This window comes from Rhincodon typus, chromosome 11 (assembly GCF_021869965.1).
Source record: "Rhincodon typus isolate 14 chromosome 11, sRhiTyp1.1, whole genome shotgun sequence".
Classification (NCBI taxonomy): Eukaryota; Metazoa; Chordata; class Chondrichthyes; order Orectolobiformes; family Rhincodontidae; genus Rhincodon; species Rhincodon typus.
The window spans coordinates 27,166,919-27,186,975 of record NC_063342.1 but is presented as its reverse complement, the minus strand read 5'-3'; the positions used below and the strand labels follow the sequence as shown (position 1 = coordinate 27,186,975).

Below are 20,057 nucleotides of genomic sequence, written 5' to 3'. Positions count from 1 at the left end.
TTTTTGGAATTGTCATTTTCAACAAATTTAAATCAATTCAATCATGTGGATAACTGGATATCCTGGCTTTAAATGCTTAACAGTGGTTTTAATGATGAATCTATTTAGATCTTTATTTGAAAAAAAGCACAGGTTCATCACTACAAAAACATCAAGGATTGTCTTTTGATAGAAAGAGAAAGAGAAAAGAAATGATTCAGCTCAAATTACACTGGTCCGCTGCAAAGTTCCACAGAAAGCTTTATTACAAAAGCTCCCCATAGATACTTTCAAAGAATTTAGAATGGAAACCAACGTTAACGACTTTCTCCTTTTATTGCCGTGTCCTCACCTGGGTACTGCAGTCCGTACTGTGCCTGGGTCGGTGGTTGTTGCTGTTGAGGTGCATATCCTGGTTGCTGGTACTGCTGATACATTTGACCTATTTAATAAAAACCAAGTAATTGAAATTAAACACCATCATCATAAAGTTAAAATTGAGATTAGGACAAGCATACATTTGCATTGTGACTTTAACTTTAAGTGACTTTTGCTAAGTACACTACCAACTTGAAAATGAACAGCACACTCACACAGAGTTCAACCTGCCTTCAGAGTGAAGGAGTTGAGACGTGATGGACATGGCAATCTGGCACTATTTCAGTAGATCCTGTGTGGATTCTAACTTCAGTTGGCTAGTTTACAAGAGGTTTACTTCTGGCAGCTGCTTTCCCTAATTCAATTTCAGAACAAATGCGCTTTTCTGTTTTAAAACATTATAGCTGCTGGAAAATGTTCTGCACAGATCCTTTTCTTAAATGGCAAAATTCAAGTCTCCTACAGGCAAAATGTAATTGGTATCAATGGGTTCTGCCTGGCTGAAAGCTGAACTGAGTTACTATTTTCAAATCAATATCTATAGGGCAAAGAGATGCCTTAAATACAATAAAAATAGGTCTTGCAAATCTGTGTCAACATACAACCAATCTACCCAAGTCCTTCTCATATTTTTACACGAAAATTCACAACCTTCAATGCTTATTTGTCTAACAAACTGAAGAACCATCCACCCCTGCACCTTGTTATCTCGGATTCTCCAACATCTGCAGTTCCTACTATCTCTGAAGAACAGAATTGCTCAGAAATCTCAAATTAAGTGGTTGAATTGCAGCATTCTACTCAATAGTATGTAGAAGATACATCAAAATCTGGTCACTGCCATGAAAATGCTGAATTTCTCTTTCCTGCCGTAAGGTCCCGGCACATCAATTTTTGGTTGTAACAAACCAGACAACACCTATGGCAGGTAGTTAGAACATCACAGGGGAGAAACCACTTTGATTTCCTCCTCTCCAATCTTCTTGTCGCAGACACACTTATTCATCACACTTTTGATAGATGTGGGGACGAAATGATACTGAGGATAGTCTGCACTGTGTTATATGGCACTAACATGTTGAACGGGATTCAGAACATTGCAAGCAGCTTAAAACAGCAGTGGAATCACATTATCTTCAGGCCAATGTACTGTATCTAGCTCAATGAGGAGGTTAAGACAGCATGCCAGAGGCACAATCATAGAATTCCCTAGAGTGTGGAGAGGCGCCATTTGGCCCATCAAGTCCACACTGGCCCTCTAAAGAGCATCCCACCCAGACCCAACTCCCCATCCTATCCCTGTAATGCTGCATTTATCTTGGCCAATCCACCTAACCTGCACATCTTTGGACTGTGGGAGGAAACTGGAACACCCGAATGTTACTTAACATTCAGCCACATTAAATTCCATTCTCTACCAGTTATAGTTCACTTAATTTGTTCAGATTTTCTGAAAGCTCTCTCTCATAGTTCAATGATCTAGTCATGCATTGGTTTCAAAAACATAATTTACATCACCAGAAGTTAGCAATTGTTTAAGGAAATCCAGGCACTTGAAGTAGTTTTAGATGTACAGCAAACTTTGTTTTAACTGGCACCTTATGTGCTGGCACTCTCGATAAACTGGCAAAAATTACACACCTCAAATACCGGAGTTTATTGTATTATTCTGGCCAATTATTATAGATTTTTAAAATTTATTTACCTCAATGTAAATACACTTGTAGCTCAATCAAATGGCTACATGCAATAGCTAACTGAATTTTGAGTCAATTTCTCCTCAAATATCGCGATCCACCGCAATGTCTGAGTAGTCAGTTGAGGATGCCAGTGAGAAGGTTCTCTGCCAGTAAGTTTTATTTAAGGCAAAGTTGCATTATTACTTAAGTGACTTATGCTGCAAATAAAGTATAACAATTACGTGCATACCCCCTACATTACATTTCTATTACTTAGTGCATGTTTTTACATTGATTATGCGGACCTCTCAATTACTTGGAATGTTTGATTAACCAGCACACTCCTGGTCCCATAGGTGCTGGTTAATAAAAGGTTTGCTATCTTAAGTGCATGCATGCAAGACGTGTTTCTATTAAAATTATGAAACATGGTTAAAATGGTATTCTCGCAGCTACATTTTTGGCTAGTCAGCAATTAGTAACTGGACAATATTGTCATAAAGGCATAGATTTCTCTCATACAAGTCAGACACTAGGAAGAAGAAAATATCTCCAGCATTGTCAGAACAAAGGTGCTCACCAGCATCCAAAATCTTTCCTAACAAGAAACAGTCATCCATCTGTCATCAAGTGTTCACTAGTTCCATTCAAATTTCCCTACTGAAATAGCCAGCACTGTTTCCACACACTCGGCACATAAATATTTCCAAAAAGAAATTTTTAAATAAACCAAGAGTTACCAAATTTTTCCTCTAATTGTCAGATTTAATTCATATATCATACGGAAAACTTGGAAAATAAGGTCTATCATGAGAATTCTAATAAGTATTTGGGGATTGATAACAAAATGGTTCAATAAGTTATTAACAACAAATTCAGATGTTTGAGTAAAACAGAAGTTGACGGCCAAATTAGATAGCTATGAAACTAGAAAACAACACACCTTTAGTTTTCTATTACTTTGAACGAACTCAGAAATAAATTAAAAAGGCTGAAAAAGATCAAAAAGAGAAAGAGATCATCATGATTTCTACTGGATTTGAGCAAAGCAATTAAAACACCAAGTTTAAATTGTAAGTAGAGTAGCAACTGCCAGTTTCCAGTCTCTTCTACAGTACTTGATTTTATTCTCTGTGGCTTTCTCTGTTGATTCACTTCTGAACATACACACTTCTTAGTAATACTGCATAGCCTTTAAGCTTTTATTTATGTATTTATTCTCCTGTTTCTCTAAGGCCAGTTATTCTGATTTACTTTTTACCCCTCAGCTCTGATCTTTTGATGCTCAGAAACAAAATGTTGGCTAGCCATTTCTAGAGGATCACAATGGGCAGTTTTGATCTTCATATCACAAGGAGAATATTAAAGAACTAGGGAAAATACAGAAAAAAAAAGTTACAAGGCTTTTACCAGATTGATATGTTGAAACTGTCAGGTAAGATAGAGCATGTTGCACCTGGAGAAGCTTTCTCAACTTGTGGATGAGTCCCGGAACAAGGACCTTATTAATTAATTAGCCCATGAATGAATTAAATTTTAAAAATTGGGAGAAATTCTTTGAACAGAATGGTCAACACGTGGATCCCACTTATGTGTAGTAGTTAAAGCAGGTATCAGTTTTACTTTTAGGGTAAGACTTGAATCATACCCAAGGGAGAAGGGAAAAGGGGGTCCTAAAGGCAGAACAGACAAAAGCTTATTAGAGTGCAAGAACATATTGCATGTTTACAAGATTCAACTTACTTAAAGAAAAGGTTTCCATAATACCTGCTTATTCTCAAGATTAAAAATATGTAAGCAACTTGAATCACACTGCACCAAGCTTATTTTGGAATGTTGGGAGTGAAAATTAGGTAGGTTGTCCCAAGAAACACCAAGTCCAGCAATGATTGAAATTCCTTTGTATGTAGAATGTAGGCTGTGGAAGAAATGTAGTATTGTTAAAAGATGACAAGATAAAAACGATTGATTTGCTGAGGAATAGAGGAGTGTATTTTCTATGATGAGACTTCAGGGTTCAGCATTTCTGCATCATCCCATATCCAGTGAACGGTATGATGCTTCAAAAAGAAGTCTGAAATAAACAGGCCTTTGTCCTAACAGAGGATAACCAGATTTAAATCTAAAAATGCAAGTTTTTGAAGAGAGAACATGCATTTGTATAGTATTCTATATGTTCCCAGACAACTCAAATAGTTTCACAACCATTTAGGCAGTTCTAACATGCAGCCACTTTGTAACATAAAGAAATGCTGAAATCAAACCGAGTCTACACAAGATCTTAAAAATAACAGCATGAGAAATTAGGAGGTGCTGCTTTCTGTGATGTTAGTTGAGGACCTGTCAAGACAAAACTCCCTGACTATATTTTTCAAATGGAACTTTTCTTTCCGGTGTACCAGAAGGTTGGACAGGGCTCCAACCAAATAAGACACATCCAACAGTGCAATACTACCTCAGTACCATACAGAAGCACAAATCTAGATAAGGTGTGTGTCTCTGCAAAAGGTCTTGAACATAACCATTTGATTCAAAGGTGAGAGTTTACCACTGACACATTACTGAGTCCAAAACTTATTTTAATGATTACTGGAATAACATTAATTTTGCATAGTGGAGATGTGCTCTAATGAGTTTCATTTAAACTTAGAGTCATACAGCTGTACAGCATGGAAACAGGCCTTTCGGTCCAACTCATCCATTCAGACCAGATATCCTAAATTCGTCTGGTGCCATTTGGCAGCATTTGTACAATATCCCTCTAAACTCTTCCTATTCATATATCCAGATGAATGGGAAGCGTTTAGAAGGATATGGGCCAAATGCTGGCAAATGGGACTAGATGAATTTAGGCTATTCGGTCAGCATAGACGAGTTGGACCAAAAGGCCTGTTTCCATTCTGTACAGCTCTATGGCTCTAAATATAAATCAGGAAATTCATTAGAGCACATCTCCACTATGCAAAATTAATGTCATTCCAGCAATCATTAAAATAAGCTTTGGTCTCAGTGATACACTCTCACCTTTGAGTCAAAGGGTTATGTTCAAGGGTTATGTTGCAGAGCCACAATTTCTACTGTGGTTGATGTGTTATTTAAATTAAGATACATTTCAGTACAAATCGTATTCTGTCCAACTAATTCATCTGGATTGAATTTATGCTGAGTGGTTCATCTATCTCTTCACAAGACTTCATAAATATTACGACCACACTACTAGAAATTAAACAGCAATAGGCACTGTTTATTAGGTCTGCACTGAACACTACAACATTGGTACTTGGCTCCTTTGAGGGTTTAAGACTCTCAAAGCACAATAAGATAATTTTACAAGTCATAGTCTAAACATGGGGGCTGGATAGCTCCATTGACTAGATGGCTAGTGCATGGTTCAGAATAGAGCCAACAATACAGGTTTGATTTCCAGTTTGACCAAGTTAGACTTAGGATTTTCCTCCTCACCCTGACACAAAGTGGAAGGCAATGGCAAACCACCACTGACAAAATAACTGCCAAGAAAGCAGCTCAGGATGAAGCAACAGCAGACAATGAGCTAAGAATTTTCCATCCAACAATACCGATTGCATATCAAGTCAATTTCTATGGTACTATTTGCGTTCCTACAAATATTAATCTCAGGTACCAATAAAAATTTGCAAATTCCTCAAAATTATTAAGAATAAAAGGGAACTTTCCTCCCTTCTCACAGGGAAATGCTGCACAGTCACTTCTAATGTGGACCACGTTCAAATGGAAAATAGTTAACAAGTCTGTCATTGCATGGAGACATCATGCACATATGGTATCAAAGCTAACCCTGGTTTCTTTTCTCCAGCATCTATTATCTTCCTGAAAATCAGTCAGTCAGTCATTCAACTGCTTGTTTCCATACAAATTTCTCTAGGCTGTTAAGCCAAAGCTCTTCACATCTTTCTCCTGCTGTAACAATGAACTCATGTCTTCCTCCAGTATCCCTCCCTATATCACCTTCAAGATCATCTAAGGCAAATGACTCAGCAATCTTTCCTTAATCCCTTTTCCACGAAATGACTGGCAACTCAATTTCCTTGCCTGGGTTCCATGACTGCTGATGTTATAAATCATCCTCTTCGGTACCAAACCTTACTCAAACTATTCCTCCATTATCATTCTCATCTTCCTCTGCGAAGTTCTGGAGTATACTGTCTTCTTTCACGTCTATGCCAATTTTCCACACAACTCTAGGTCGTTACATCCCCATTTGAACACTGAAATACAATTTTAAATTACATTCTCTGCAACTGACTGGAATATTACACATTGCTTCTCAACTCTTAGCCTTCTACCAGTATCAATTGGACCATCCTCTTTCATTGCCCAGCACAGTTAAACTACCCTCACTTGGTTTTAACCTCAACTATCCAATTGTAGTCAAAGCTGCAGCAGTGACTTCTCTTCCCACAATATTACCTCTAGAATCCTCCAAGCATTATTTCATTGCCAATCCCACTTCCGCATCCATGCGCTTTGCCTTGGAGAAATCATCTGCAGAAGTATGGTCAGTATACATGTGTAAACTGACAAGTAGTTCCAATTCTTCATCCACGCCTGATATCTCAACTGTTTGTGCTGCCAGTTCGCTCATCCAATATCTAGAGAGGGGAAGCAGTGTCCTCCAAAATGGCAGATGCCTTGCCACAATGTTTGAGGCTGGTAGGCATTATGATACGTTCATTGTTCCAGATTCCAGCACATACACATTTTAAATTCCACCAGTCATGGCATACTGTGCAGGACACTGCAGAAGTAGTCAAAAGCCCGACCTTTTGAATTTGAGTCATCCATAGTGCTGCTACCAGCTCAATAAACTTCAATTATCTTCATTTGAACAAATGATGTCACTATCTTCCATCCCTGGAAGAAATGCCATATCATTGTCTCCTTATCTGAGGAAGAACGTCTGGGATATGACACAATTGCAGAAAGATTTACCAGACTGATTTCTGGGATGGCAGGACTGACATATGAAGACAGACTGATTCAGTCAGGACTACATTCATCAGGATTCAGGAGTATGCGGGGGTGGAGGGGTCTCATAGAATCGTATAAAACTCTAATGGGATTAGACAAGGCAAACTCTGAAGGATGCTCCCAATGACAGGGGAATCCAGTACCAAGCATCACAGTCTAAGGGTATGGGAGAGGTCATTTAGGACTGAGGAGGAGAAATTTCTTCACCAGAGAATGGTGAGCCTGTAGAATTCTCTGCCACAGAAAGTGATTGTCTAAAGCATCAAATGTTTTCAAATAAGAATTTAGATATAGTTCTTAGCACTAAAGGGATCAAAAAGAGCATGGGAAAAAACAGGAACAAGGTATTGAGTTGGATGATCAGCCATGATCATAGCGAATGGTGGCGCTGAATGGCCTATTCCTTTTTCTACCTTTCGATGTTTTGGCATTGATTCCATTTCCTGATCACTACACTCCAGGTCAGAAATGTACTGTTTGAAAACAACTGCCAGAATTGTTTTGAGCAGACCAAGCAACTAACGGCATCAATTTAGTCCAGCACTTTGGGAGCAAAATTATGGGAGATACAGTACTGGTATTTGGATCTTAAAAATAAAATTATATAGCAATAAAAATTACTCTTTATGATTTAAAATACTTATATCTGTGGTCTTTCTCTTGTTTACACACCTGTAGTTTGTGATTTGTGTGCAATTCCATAACTCAAAATCCGGTAATCGAGAAATGACTTGGTCCAAGCATTCTGGCCTGGAGAGGTTACAATCTATGTCAGGCTGCTCCAGATGGTGGTTAAAATAAAGCAGGGGATTCAACCTTCCTGTTTTCACTGAATGTCTGAGATTCTAAACTGCAGGTGGCAAGAACATTCATCCAATAGTGAATGGAATCCTTTTTAAATATGAAAAATGGACATTACACCAATCAAAAGTAATGTTTTATGTCAGCCCGCTGTCCAATTCCTGAGGCAATTTCTATTGCAGAAGTGTTTTCCCTGCTCCTTCCCCAAAAGAAGCAGAAAAATCTGTTTGAATAAGAAACAGCAAAGTGTCTCTTGAATTTGTAGAATAATAAATCGTTATAGTGTGGAAATAAGCCATTCGGCCCATCAAGTCTGCACCGACACTCCAAAGAGCATCCCACCAGACGCAGGTCCCCACCCTATCCCTGCAACCCTACCTTTACCCTGCTTAACCCACTTGCCTGCACATCCCTGGACACTATGGTGAAATTTAGTGTGGCCAATCCACCTAATCCGCACATCTCTGGATGGCAGTTGACTGAACTGACTGAAGTCATAAGGACATTTCCCTTAAATGGCAATGTTGTCTTGTACAGACTCCTGACTGAATCGATATTGAGTGTTGGCACAAATCGGACTCATTCTGAGACCTGCTTTAAAAACCTGGGGATTGAAGAGGTGCACAGATCAGTTACAGGGCTGCTGCAATTGCTCTTCTTTCACAAAATGCTGGATGGGTCATTGTTATAGACTGGAAGTGTGTGTCCAGGGGGTTTCCAGAAGGGTCAGTGTTAAGCCTCTTGCTGTTTGTGGTTTACATAAACCATGTAGACTCGAACATAGGAGGGTTGATCAGTAAGTTCACAGACGATCCAAAAACTGGTGGGATGGTAAATAGCGAGGAGGATAGCCTAAGATTACAGGAAGATTTAGACAGACTGATCAGATGGGTTGATTGGTGGCAAATGGAATTCAGCCCAGATAAATGTAAGGGAATACACTTGAGCAGGACAAATAAGGCAAAGATTTAGATGATGAATGATAGGACCCCAAGAAACACTGAGGATCAGAGCGACCTTGGCATGAACGTACACCAGTTCCTTAAGATATCAGGACAGGCGGATAAAGTAGTTAAGATGACACGTGCCTTCATAGAATTTAAGCACAAGGAATTTAAGCTGAAACTGTATAAAACACTGGTTAGGCCAAAGCTAGAGTACTGTGAACAGTTCTGGAATCTACATTATTGGAGGGATTTGACAGCACTGGAGAGGGTGCAGAGGAGATTTACCAGGATGTTACTTGGGCTGCAGAGTATCAGTTGTGTAGGAAGATTTAATAGACTACGGTTGCTTTCCTTAGAGCAAAGAAGATTGAGGAAGGACACGATTGAAATGTATAAAATTATGAGGAGTACAGTGTAGCACAGGAAGAAACTTATCCCTGTGATGGAGGGATCAATGACCAAGGAATGTAGGTTTAAATTAAGGGACAGAAGATTCAGGGGAAGATATAAGGAAAAACATTTTCACCCACTGGGTGGTGGGAATCTGGAACTCACTATCTGCAAGGGTGATAGAGGCAGAAACCCCCACAACATGTAAAAAGTACATTTAGGTGTGCACTTGCAATGTCAGGGTATACAGGTCTATGGGCCTTGGGATTTAAATAGATAGGTGGTTGTCTTTGATTGGCACAGACATGATGGGCCAAAAGGCCATTTTCTATGCTATAGAACTCCGTGACTTCATGACAAGATTTGCTAGCTGCGGTTGAACAGTGGAAAAAACTACTCGAAAACTACTGACTATTTCAGAGTGTGCCAGAGACTGACAGTGGAGGCGGAAAAATAGCACCAGTGGTCTGGGTGCAAATACAGGACCAATAACAATCCAAGGTTGAATTAAACTCTGACTGATCTTGAAAAAGACTGAAATGTAACAAGACGTGTGTGTCATTATTTTTGCGCTGGAGAGATCAGAAAGAGAAAAGAGCATCTTTTGAAAATTCCTTGCTTGAACTTCACTATCTTACCTAGAAGTTTCAATGCCAAGCTATGCCTTACAATAACCCTTTGCCTAAATTGATTCAGCTTGACATTCCTGTTTCTAAGAAGTCAATTATACTAACTTGATATGCAGATTCTACAGCTAATTTTATATTTTGAAAAGTAATCAAGCTAATGGAAGTGAGAGAAGACTGGTGTCATGAAAAAATCCCTGGCATGTAAAAAGTTATAAGCCAGAAACTGGAAGTTACATTGGCAGTCAACCAGGACCAATGATGCAGGGTTTACAGCAAAAGGACCTTTTACAGATTAGACAATGGTAAGTTATTTAGTGAATCTAATTAATTTTGAACAAAAAACTTTCTTCATCAACATGACTGTGTGACTAGTTTCACAAGAAATAGAAACTAAATAAATGGTGACCTAAAATATAAACTATTAAGTGCTTTGTCACTGTTGATATAAATGTAATTGATTTAAATCGGTGTTGGCCAAATCAGATAAAACTCTGATGAAGGGTCTAGGCCCGAAACGTCAGCCCTCCTGCTGCTATGATGCTGCTTGGCCTGCTGTGTTCATCCAGCTCTACACCTTGTTATCTCAGATAAAACTCTTGTAAGTCAGATAACTCAGAATCAAAAAGTCATCTTTTTCACATAATCCAAAATAGACAGAACATCAAATAGCAAATAAAGTGTACCATGAACATGTTTACACGTTAACACTCTGTACGTAAGAACCAGCGGTATAATAACTTACTGAAAGCAGATACGGACAAGGGCCACTTGACCCTTCAATCCAGCTCCACCATTCATTAAGATCGTGGCTGATCTGATTTTAACCTCAACTCTGCATTCCTGCATAATCTTCCATTTCCTTGGGGGTCAAGAATCTATTAACCTGTCTTAAAAATCTTCAAAGATTTTGCATCCAAAGCCTTTTGAGGAAGGCAAGTCCAAAGACTTAACAACTCTCAATTTATTTTTCCCCATCTTAAATGTGTGACCCCTTATTTTTAAACTCTGACCCCTACTTTTAGATAATCCCACAACAAGAAACATTCTTTTTACCTCCAACTCCACCCAGTCAAGTCCCTTCAGGATGTTTCAATTAAGTCATCTCTGACTCTTCTAACCTCCAGAGGATACAGGTCTAGCCTGTCTACTCTTTACACACAACGCAATATTTGTACAATATTTATGCACGCTCTCTTTTAGCAAATATATTTTGAGCTTCATGCCAATTTTCATCCACTGTTGCACATTTACAGAGTATATCTTGACAAAGTTCCATAAATTCTTTCTACCACACAAGAGTCTTACCATGGCACACCATGGCAAGAGACTTAATTTTGTTTAGGAGTCCAAAGATAAAACAAATAAACAAGCTCAGATTTTCAAAACTGTAATACAAGGAAACCATATTATTAACTTGGTTTCTAATTGATTAACAGTCAATGACTGACACAACATTCAAGCATAAGACACTGTGGGATCCACTGGCAGCAGATTCCCTAACAAGACAAAATTACATTGACCACAATGACGAGGGCATGCTGTTAGATTGGATAATGGTCACCTACTAAATAATGTAATATATGGAGAGCTTGATGGTGGAAGGAGACCAGATGATCAGCCAAAATTAATATAAAAGGATTAATGCCAAGTGAGATATCATTTTATGCCAGACTGATTTTGATAGCTGGAAATGGTCAGCACGTGACCTAAGCACTGACATCTCTACATGGTAACACTGAAATGTGACAAATTATGACTCTAGATTGCCTCAGAAATGTGCTGCCCCTGGAAAGAACATACAGAAATCAGCAGCTGCATTAGCGACAGATGACCTACACAATTCCTTTGCTGTAAATGACAATGTCTTACTTGAATTGGACTTTGCTCCCATGTAAAGACAAGCAGTAGGTGTGAATCACTGGCAATAATGCAAAGTCAAAGAACAGGTTAAACGAGTGGGCAAAAACTGCACTTTGGCGGGAAGAATAGAGGAACTGAATATTATTTAAATGGAGGAAGACTGCAAAAAGCTACAGCACAGAGAGATTGGGAGTGCATGAATGACAAAAAGCTAGCATCCAAGTTCAGCAGTTAACCGGTAAATCAAATAAAATGTTGACCTTTATTTCAAAGGAAATAAGAGTATAAATGTAGGGATGTTTCATTAAAACTATACAAGATATTAGTTAGACCACTGCTGGAATACTGTGAATAGATTTGGTCCCTTTATCAGAGGGAAGATATTCTACCATTGGACGCAACAGAGAAGATTTACGTGGCTGATATCAGGTATGCAGGGACCGATTTAGGAGGAGAGGTTGAATAGATTGAGCCTGTTCTCTTTGTAAGTTAGAAAAATGAGAGATGATCTTATTGAAACAATCAAGATTTTTAATGAACTTGACAGAGTAGATGCAGAAAGGTTGTTTCTCCTTGTGAGAGAGTCTAAGACGAGATAGTATAATGTTAAAATAAGGGGTTGCACATTAGCGACAGAGATGAGGAGGAATTTATTCCCTGATAAGGTAGTGAATTTGTGAAATTCTTTACTACAGAGGACTAACAAGGCTGTGTTTTTAAGTATATTCAAGGCCGAGATAGACATATCTTTGAACAGTAAGGGCTTCAAGGGCTATAGGGAAAAGGCTGGAAAGTAGAGTTGAAGATCATCAGATCAGCCATAACCTCATCAAATGACAGAGCAGACTCAATGACCTGAATGATTGTTTGAAAAAAAAGACCAACTTAAACTACAACATTCTTGAAATAAAAGAGAGGACATAAATCTAATGGTCAAAAATCTGATCAGAAATTTTACAAACTCATGCTCCAGCAGGATTCTTTAGTTTTATAACTTGACTGAACTCGTTTGGTATTTTTAGTGCATGTGGGAGGCACACAAAATAATTATTTTATGAAACAGCATTATACCGGAAATAGAAAGGAAGAGTGGATTTTAATAACGTCAAAAACAAAATCTACTCATTGGGATCCTTGCATAGAATTGCTGAGGATTACAAGGAACGTGCTTCATATTTTCTAGAATTTGTGTATCTGCATTTAAACTGATTTATACATGTTCACAAACAAATTCAAAACAGATTTTAAGATGCATTTGCCTATAACTGGGTGGGGCATTCAATGACAAAAGTAAACTCTCGCACCATAGTTCTCCATCTTTCAGTTCCTTTTATCCAGTTGATCACACTCTGTTATCCTCCAACATCTTTAGCCTGTTTCTATTCTTATCTAATGAAATAATCACCTGTGATGACTTCTTGCACCATTACCTGTGCTAACTGTAATAGGATCCATCCTTGGCCACTCTACTATTTCTCATTTACATGCTGCCTCTTGACGACATAACAAAAACGTATCAGTTTTCACATGTAAGGTGATGATGCACAACTCTACCTTACCACCAGTTTTCTAGCTCTTCCATTGTCTAGATGAACTAAAATTTCCTCAAATTAAATAGTGAAAGGCCACTATAAATTCTATTCCACTATCAGCCACTGTTCTGAGAATTTGACTTGCCACAGTGACAGCTCAAATCTGCATTTATTTTCATTATTTCCATTCAGAATTTGGTCTCTTCAATTCAAATCCTTCTAAACAATCTTACATTTTACATCTAGTTAAATTTTTGACTAATAGTTAACAAATAACAACAACTCCGAGTTCTGAAGAAGCATCAGAAACATTCATTGTTTTCTCTCCACAGATGCTGGGTTTCTCTGCAATTTCTGTTTTGTGTATTCAACTTGGATGAACTCGTTCTCATCTTGTATATCTCTCTGAACTCCACATCTCGTAAAAATAAGATGCGTTACGATGATTATCCACATTGCTCCTAGGATGTGTGGAAAATTAATTCCTCTAACTCTCATCTCTTCTTTTAGTACACCACCAGGATTATGCCAGCATAAAATGGAACTTGTTAGCCTCGAAATCACTTTTTGACAAGATGTGGTGTCAATCCACTCTATTTTACAAGATACCTTTACCTGAAAGCTTATACTTGGCAGCACTTGCACTGAAACACTGTTGTACTGAGTCAAACATTTTGGGGCAAATCACTATTAGCTTACATTGTAGAGTAAATGTGGTGCTGGACTTCATTTTAAGTCATGAAACTAGGCAATTCGTTGAAGTATTAGTGGGAAAACATTTTTCAGACAGCAATCATAGCTCCGTTAGATTCAAGATTGTTATGGAAATCAACAAGGAAGGGCCTGAAATCAAAAGTTCTAAATCAGGAGAAGGCCAATTTTAATAAGATCAGGTATAGATATAAGAGCAATGCATTCAACAGTCTGCTTGGATTTCAGCAAGGCTTTTGATAGGGTCCCACGTGGGAGACTTGTAACGAAGATAAGAGCCCATGGGACCCAAGGAAATCTGGCTAATTTAGATTTGAATTGTAGGAGACCTGATCAGTAAGATCGCAGATGACATGATAATTTGTGGGGTGATAAATCGCAAGGAGGACAGCCTTAGATTACAGGAGGATATGGATAGACTGGTTAGAGCAAATGGAATTCAATCCAGGTAAGTATGAGGTAAGGCCAAGTGCTGGAAAATGAGATTAGAATAGTTTCAGTAGTTGTTTTTGACTGGCACAGAGTCAATGGGCCAAAGGGCCTTTTCTTATGCTGTAGATTTCTATGACTCTATTACATAGTGCATTCATAAATCAGAATGCTCATCTAAAATAAGCACAGTGTTTTGGCCAGAACAAACACTGAATTCGCTAAAATCTGCCAAAGTCATGGCCAGGACATCTCAGCTTAGCAATTTAACCACCCTTAGTTTACATGTACCTTTTGCATCTGTTAATTTTAATATCATGCCATGAATGCTGAGCATTCATTGGCTATTCCTCAGACATGGATTAAAGTATAAACAAAGTAATGGCTGTTTTCACAGTAACTTTCCATTTTCTCCCCCTCCTTCACATTTTCCCCTCTGTCTCACATTGTGCCTCTTTGGCTAGTAGCATTGAGTCTTTGTCTCATAAACCAGAGCATAGCTGCTGGGGATGGCATCAGGCTTCATTTTCTTTGCAGCAGCCGGGAGTACTGAACAGTTGTATTCTGCGGTAGAGCTCGTGCTCAAATAAAAGCTTGGAAATAAACTGGTTTCAGGACTATAAAAGGAATATAGCAGCTATGTTCCACACATTAATCAAATAATACATGACCAGATAGCCAGAACACAGCACCTTACACTTGCCTTTAGATAAGAAAAAGTTAGGGTCTAGGCTATCACCTTGACAATCTGAAGGGGGCGGGGGGCGTTGGTCGGCTGCATATCACTACTCTAGGGTGTTTTGAGCCATGAAAGATGCCATATAAATGCCAGGCCTTTTCTTTATCTTTTTAGTTTGTGATCGTAACATGAGACCTGAGCAGTGGTAGCCTCCCCATAGACCAAGTCAACTGGAGCAGAGCTAGAGCCGGAAGATGTCCACATAAACTAAGCTTGCATTTTATTTTTTAATGTTTCCTGGTGAGCCTGAAAGAGCAGGAATTTTGCCTCACCTGTCACAGATCGACTCACCTTAGAGATCAAGGCCATTCTCTCCAGCCTCTTCACTGATGCAATTTAACAACTGTACAGCTCATCCCCACTGATCTATTGTTTTTTTTTGATTGAAAAGTCAGCTATTCACTTGAGAAATTCCTGACCAGTGTGCCATGTCTCATCATTACTCTCATTATCAAATATGCTGCCTATTTTGATGGTTGTATGAATTCCTGCATTACCATTAAAATTCAAGCCCGAGTTCCCCTGAAGTAAAATCTATATTCAGTTGCTTTCTATATGCTAAAATTGATGCATAGTAAAGCCAAATATAAAATTACAATATCTTACACACAGCTGGATGAGCATTCACCTATCTCGCCTGTGCCAGCTCACCTGTCGTTTCCATGTCTCGACTGTCTATCAAGTATGTTACTTTTCTACATAGCATCTTTAACGTTGTAAAAATATCTCGAGACCCCCACAACAAGAATAAATGTCAAGTCTTTTGCACAATCATAAGTCACACGACACCAGGTTATATAGTCCTTCACCTCACAAAGGAAAGCTTGTGATTTCAAATAAACCTGTTGGACTATAACCTGGTGTTGAGAGACTTCTGGTTTTGTCCACCCCAATCCAACACCAGCACCTCACATCAAGTCTTTTGCAGGACATCTGTTCTTCAAGTGACTATAACCTCAAAGAAGTGGAGGTAAATGTGAAGAGATGTAAAAGTTTAAACATTCTTGACCAAGAAAGTTGTGCACTCTACCACCAAGTAAGGCTGGAAGAGATTGCAGAGATAGGCCAGGAGGTGACTGTTTTTTTTGGCAGGGAGGGGGTGATGGGTGGATAAATCAACGGAATGAACTGCAAATAAAGGACAAACAATGTAGCTTAGCATGCAAAATGAAGTGAAAAGCATGTGGGACTTGGTGCAGAACTGGATGTGAGCAGTGAAATTCATCAATAAAGTAATTTTACAAATTTATACCTAACATATAGATACCTTCTAAAGTTCAGTGGCATCGAAGCTCTGTACGAAGGTCTGTTCATGCGAGATATTTCACTGTTCTTCATTTATTTGTTACATTACCAGATTGGTTTATTGTACAAATCAGGTATCAAAAGACAACTTATTCAGTTTAAATGGGGTATGTGATTCTTTTCTGATTTGTTTGCCATGTAGACTTCAAAAAGTTTTTGTTCAAAGTCAACAGATAAGTGCCCTATTTTAATGACCTAAAAAAAACTTAAATCAGTTGACTAATTTCTGGGTACAAACAACTTAGGTTGAACAGTTCAGATTAAATTCCCACACCAGCTAAGGTTACCACGAAGGTCCTGCCTTCTCAACCTCACTTACAGCATGGTCACCCACAGGTTCAACTACCACTAACTATATCTAAGGAGCAAGCAGCCCTATAGTCCTCTGGGACTACAGCGACTTCGTTTTTAAAATTTTAACTACTATTTGTCTAAGTGGCCTTGTGAATCTGCAATGCTTTTAAGAATCCATTAAAAATGTTGCTCCTCAAACACTTTGTGGCAAAATTGTCAAGCAATCCTGAATCACTGACAGTGGGAATTTTTTAAAAATTACCTAAGTTTTGATACAATATAAATTTTGAAACCATATCCCTGCAAAGTGATCAACCGACACACACGCACACACACACGATACTTTATTTTATATTTGCATGTCACTCAGCAAGGACAGGTAAACCTGTTCAAATAAATTGCTACAATAACAAATTCTGTGAATATGGAGGCATGAACTGCATAACAAGGACGATTTCTTGCAGATCACAGAATCCAAAGTTAAAAGAGCAGTGTGTTCCTGGAAACATGTAATCATTACAAATGTTCCAATCAACAGACAAAACAGCATGCCTATGAGGCTACTTTTAAATTCACAACATTAAATAATTATCGTGGAATAAAACAAATAATTAAATGTTAACAAATAGGGTCTAAAAATGCAATATTGCCCTTTATTCATTGGATGAGTGTGTCGCTGGCTAGGTAGCACTTATTGCCTATCCGTAATTGTCCAGGGGGCAGTTCAGTGTCAACCACATTGCTGTGGGTCTGGAGTCACACGTAGGCCAGACCAGGTAAGGATGGCAGTTTCCTTCCCTAAAAGGACAACAGTGAACCAGATGGGTTTTTCTGACAATTGGCAATGGATTCACGGTCTTCATTAGACTGTTAATTCCAGATATTTATTGAATTCAAATTCCACAATGGGGTTCGAACTCAGGTCCCCAGGACATTATCTGGGTCTCTGGATTAACAGTCCAGCAATAACACCACTAGGCCATCACCTCCCCATAAATATGTGGTCATGATACATTGTTTTAAAGCAAAGCAAATTTAATTTGGGCATACTAATTTCCTAACATTAGAAGCAACTCTGTGCTTTACTGATTGACAGCTTTGATCAAACAGAAAAGCACAACATTTACACTGGTGTTTGCTAGAATCACTTTCGGGACTGGAACACTATATCAATTATGCAGCAAATTTCAGGTCAGGACCTTGATGTCAAATATTTTCAGTACATATTTCTAAAGGTTGCAAAACTGGTTTCTCTACCTCAATTAAATAAATGCTTTGAAAGTGCAAGTTTTGAAAACTGAGCTATTGAAAAGTAAAACATTTAACCAAAACGGTTTGGTTGCACCATTATCTTCATGGATGCTATTTTAACTGGAACATTTCAACCATCTCAAATTACAGCCAATGAATTCAACAGCATGAAAAGCAATCTGCCAATGGTAGCATGAGTGATAACTTGCTGATGTATTGCCTCCAGTGTAGGGGAATTGGTGACAAAGGTAGAGTGTTTCTAGTGGAGCCAAAGAGGAAAGCTTTGCTTTTCCCAATGTTTGGCCCCGGGAAATTGTACCCTCCCAAGCGTAGATATTAAACAAGGAAATAATTAGCAGACAGACAGTGGATAAATTGAGAAAGATGGCAAAGTGTAAGTGGCACATACATCAATTCTGACGAAGGAAAGCAGAATCACTGCCTTGTACATAAAACTCGGCACCAAATAAAACAATCTTTGTCCATAGGGATTTGAAGCAACCATCTTCCTTCCTCCAACATTAAATACAGGACAGTAGCATGGTGGCAACGCTACTGGGTAAGTAATCGTCAGGTGCACAGTAATACTCCCGGGAAACAAATTCAATTCCCATTATGGCAGTTGAGGAAATTTTAATTTAATTGATAATTCTGCAAAAATGTAATTATCATGGAATTACTGGACTCCCACAAAAAAATCCAATTAGTTCACTTACGTCCTTTACAAAAGAAAATTTTACCTGGTCTGGCATAAAAGTGGGCCCGTGTCCACAGAGACAGTTTAACTGCTCTACAAAATGACCAGGCAAGCAATTCCAATGTATCAAACTGTTAGTTGTGAAATAAAAGGGACAGACCATCTAGCATTGACCTAGGTGCCGGAAGTGACAAAGATATACTCTGCTCAGTCAATTCTACAAAGGCATTCCTATTAACATACGTTCCCAAAATTGAGACAGCCGGGTTACAGGCTTTTCAAGCAACAGCTGACTGTCATACATATCCTTAATTATGCCTTAAAATCAGTACCCAAGATGTATATATCACCACGGTTGTGTACATTCTGTCCCAGCTGCAAGACAGAACCACCAGAGGTGGCAATGTTGTAGTTTACAGTTGGGAGAGGGTGGCTCTGTATGCTGAAAAACAGAAACAACATATGACTGACAGAGCTAACTGATCCCATGTCAGATCAGATTTAAACTCTGCAGGTCTGCCATGTTCAGTTGTGAATGGTGGTGAATAATTAAACAACAAACCAGAGGCGAAGACTTCACAAATATCTCAGTCCTTAATGATGGCAGCATCCATTACATCAATACAAAGGATGAAGCTAAAGCATTTGTAACCGTATTCATTCAGCTAAGTGCCAAGTGGATAATCCACCTCAGTCTCCTCAAGATGCCCAGCATCATAGATTCACACCATGTGAAAGAAATGGATCAAGGCATCAGACAGGGCAAAGGCTTTAGTCCCTGACTATATCCCAGCTGTAATACTAAGCTCCTGTGCTCGAAAACTAGCAGCACCATTAACCAAACAATTCCAGTTATAAAACTGGTATCTATCCATCAATGTAGAAAATTTCCCAGATCTGTCCTGTCCAAAAACAGCAGGACAATTCTAATCCAGCCAAGTATCATGTCATCAGCCTATGTTCAATCAGATGTAAAGTGAAATAGGCACCACTAACAGTGTTATCAAGTGACACTTATTCAATAACAACCACTCATTGATACACAGTTTAGATTGCCTCAAGAGCACTCCGCTTCACAAGTCATTACAGCATTACCCATGAGCTAAGATGGCATCAAAAGTCCTAGCAAAATTGAAGTCAATGGTATCAATTGTTTGAAGTCATACCTTGCACAAAAGATTTTGGAAGCCAATCTCCTCCAGGATACTGCTGGAGTACTTCAGATTAGTGACCTAAGCTCAACCATCTATAGCTACATCATCAACCAAAATCAGTTTGCGCAAGGTAATTTAGAGATTAATACAGATTTCTAAATATTCCAAAGAGTTTCAATGTCTTATTTGTAATAAATTTCCACCCCCACCTCTCGTAAACAGATTAGTTACGAATGGGCAGTAAATGTTGGCCCAACAGCGATGTGCACATC

At 38.6% G+C, this 20,057-nt stretch overlaps 1 protein-coding gene across 2 annotated transcripts in view; it reads right to left on the bottom strand.

The window, feature by feature from the left end:
• The window catches only part of tfg (trafficking from ER to golgi regulator), a 103,870-nt gene that overhangs the window by 10,140 nt on the left and 73,673 nt on the right, over positions 1-20,057 (bottom strand). For both annotated transcript variants that reach the window (XM_048602644.1, XM_020511092.2), the window contains one exon: positions 332-421. In XM_048602644.1, the coding sequence (XP_048458601.1) occupies positions 332-421 (90 nt within the window). The remainder of the gene's footprint in view (positions 1-331; positions 422-20,057) is intronic.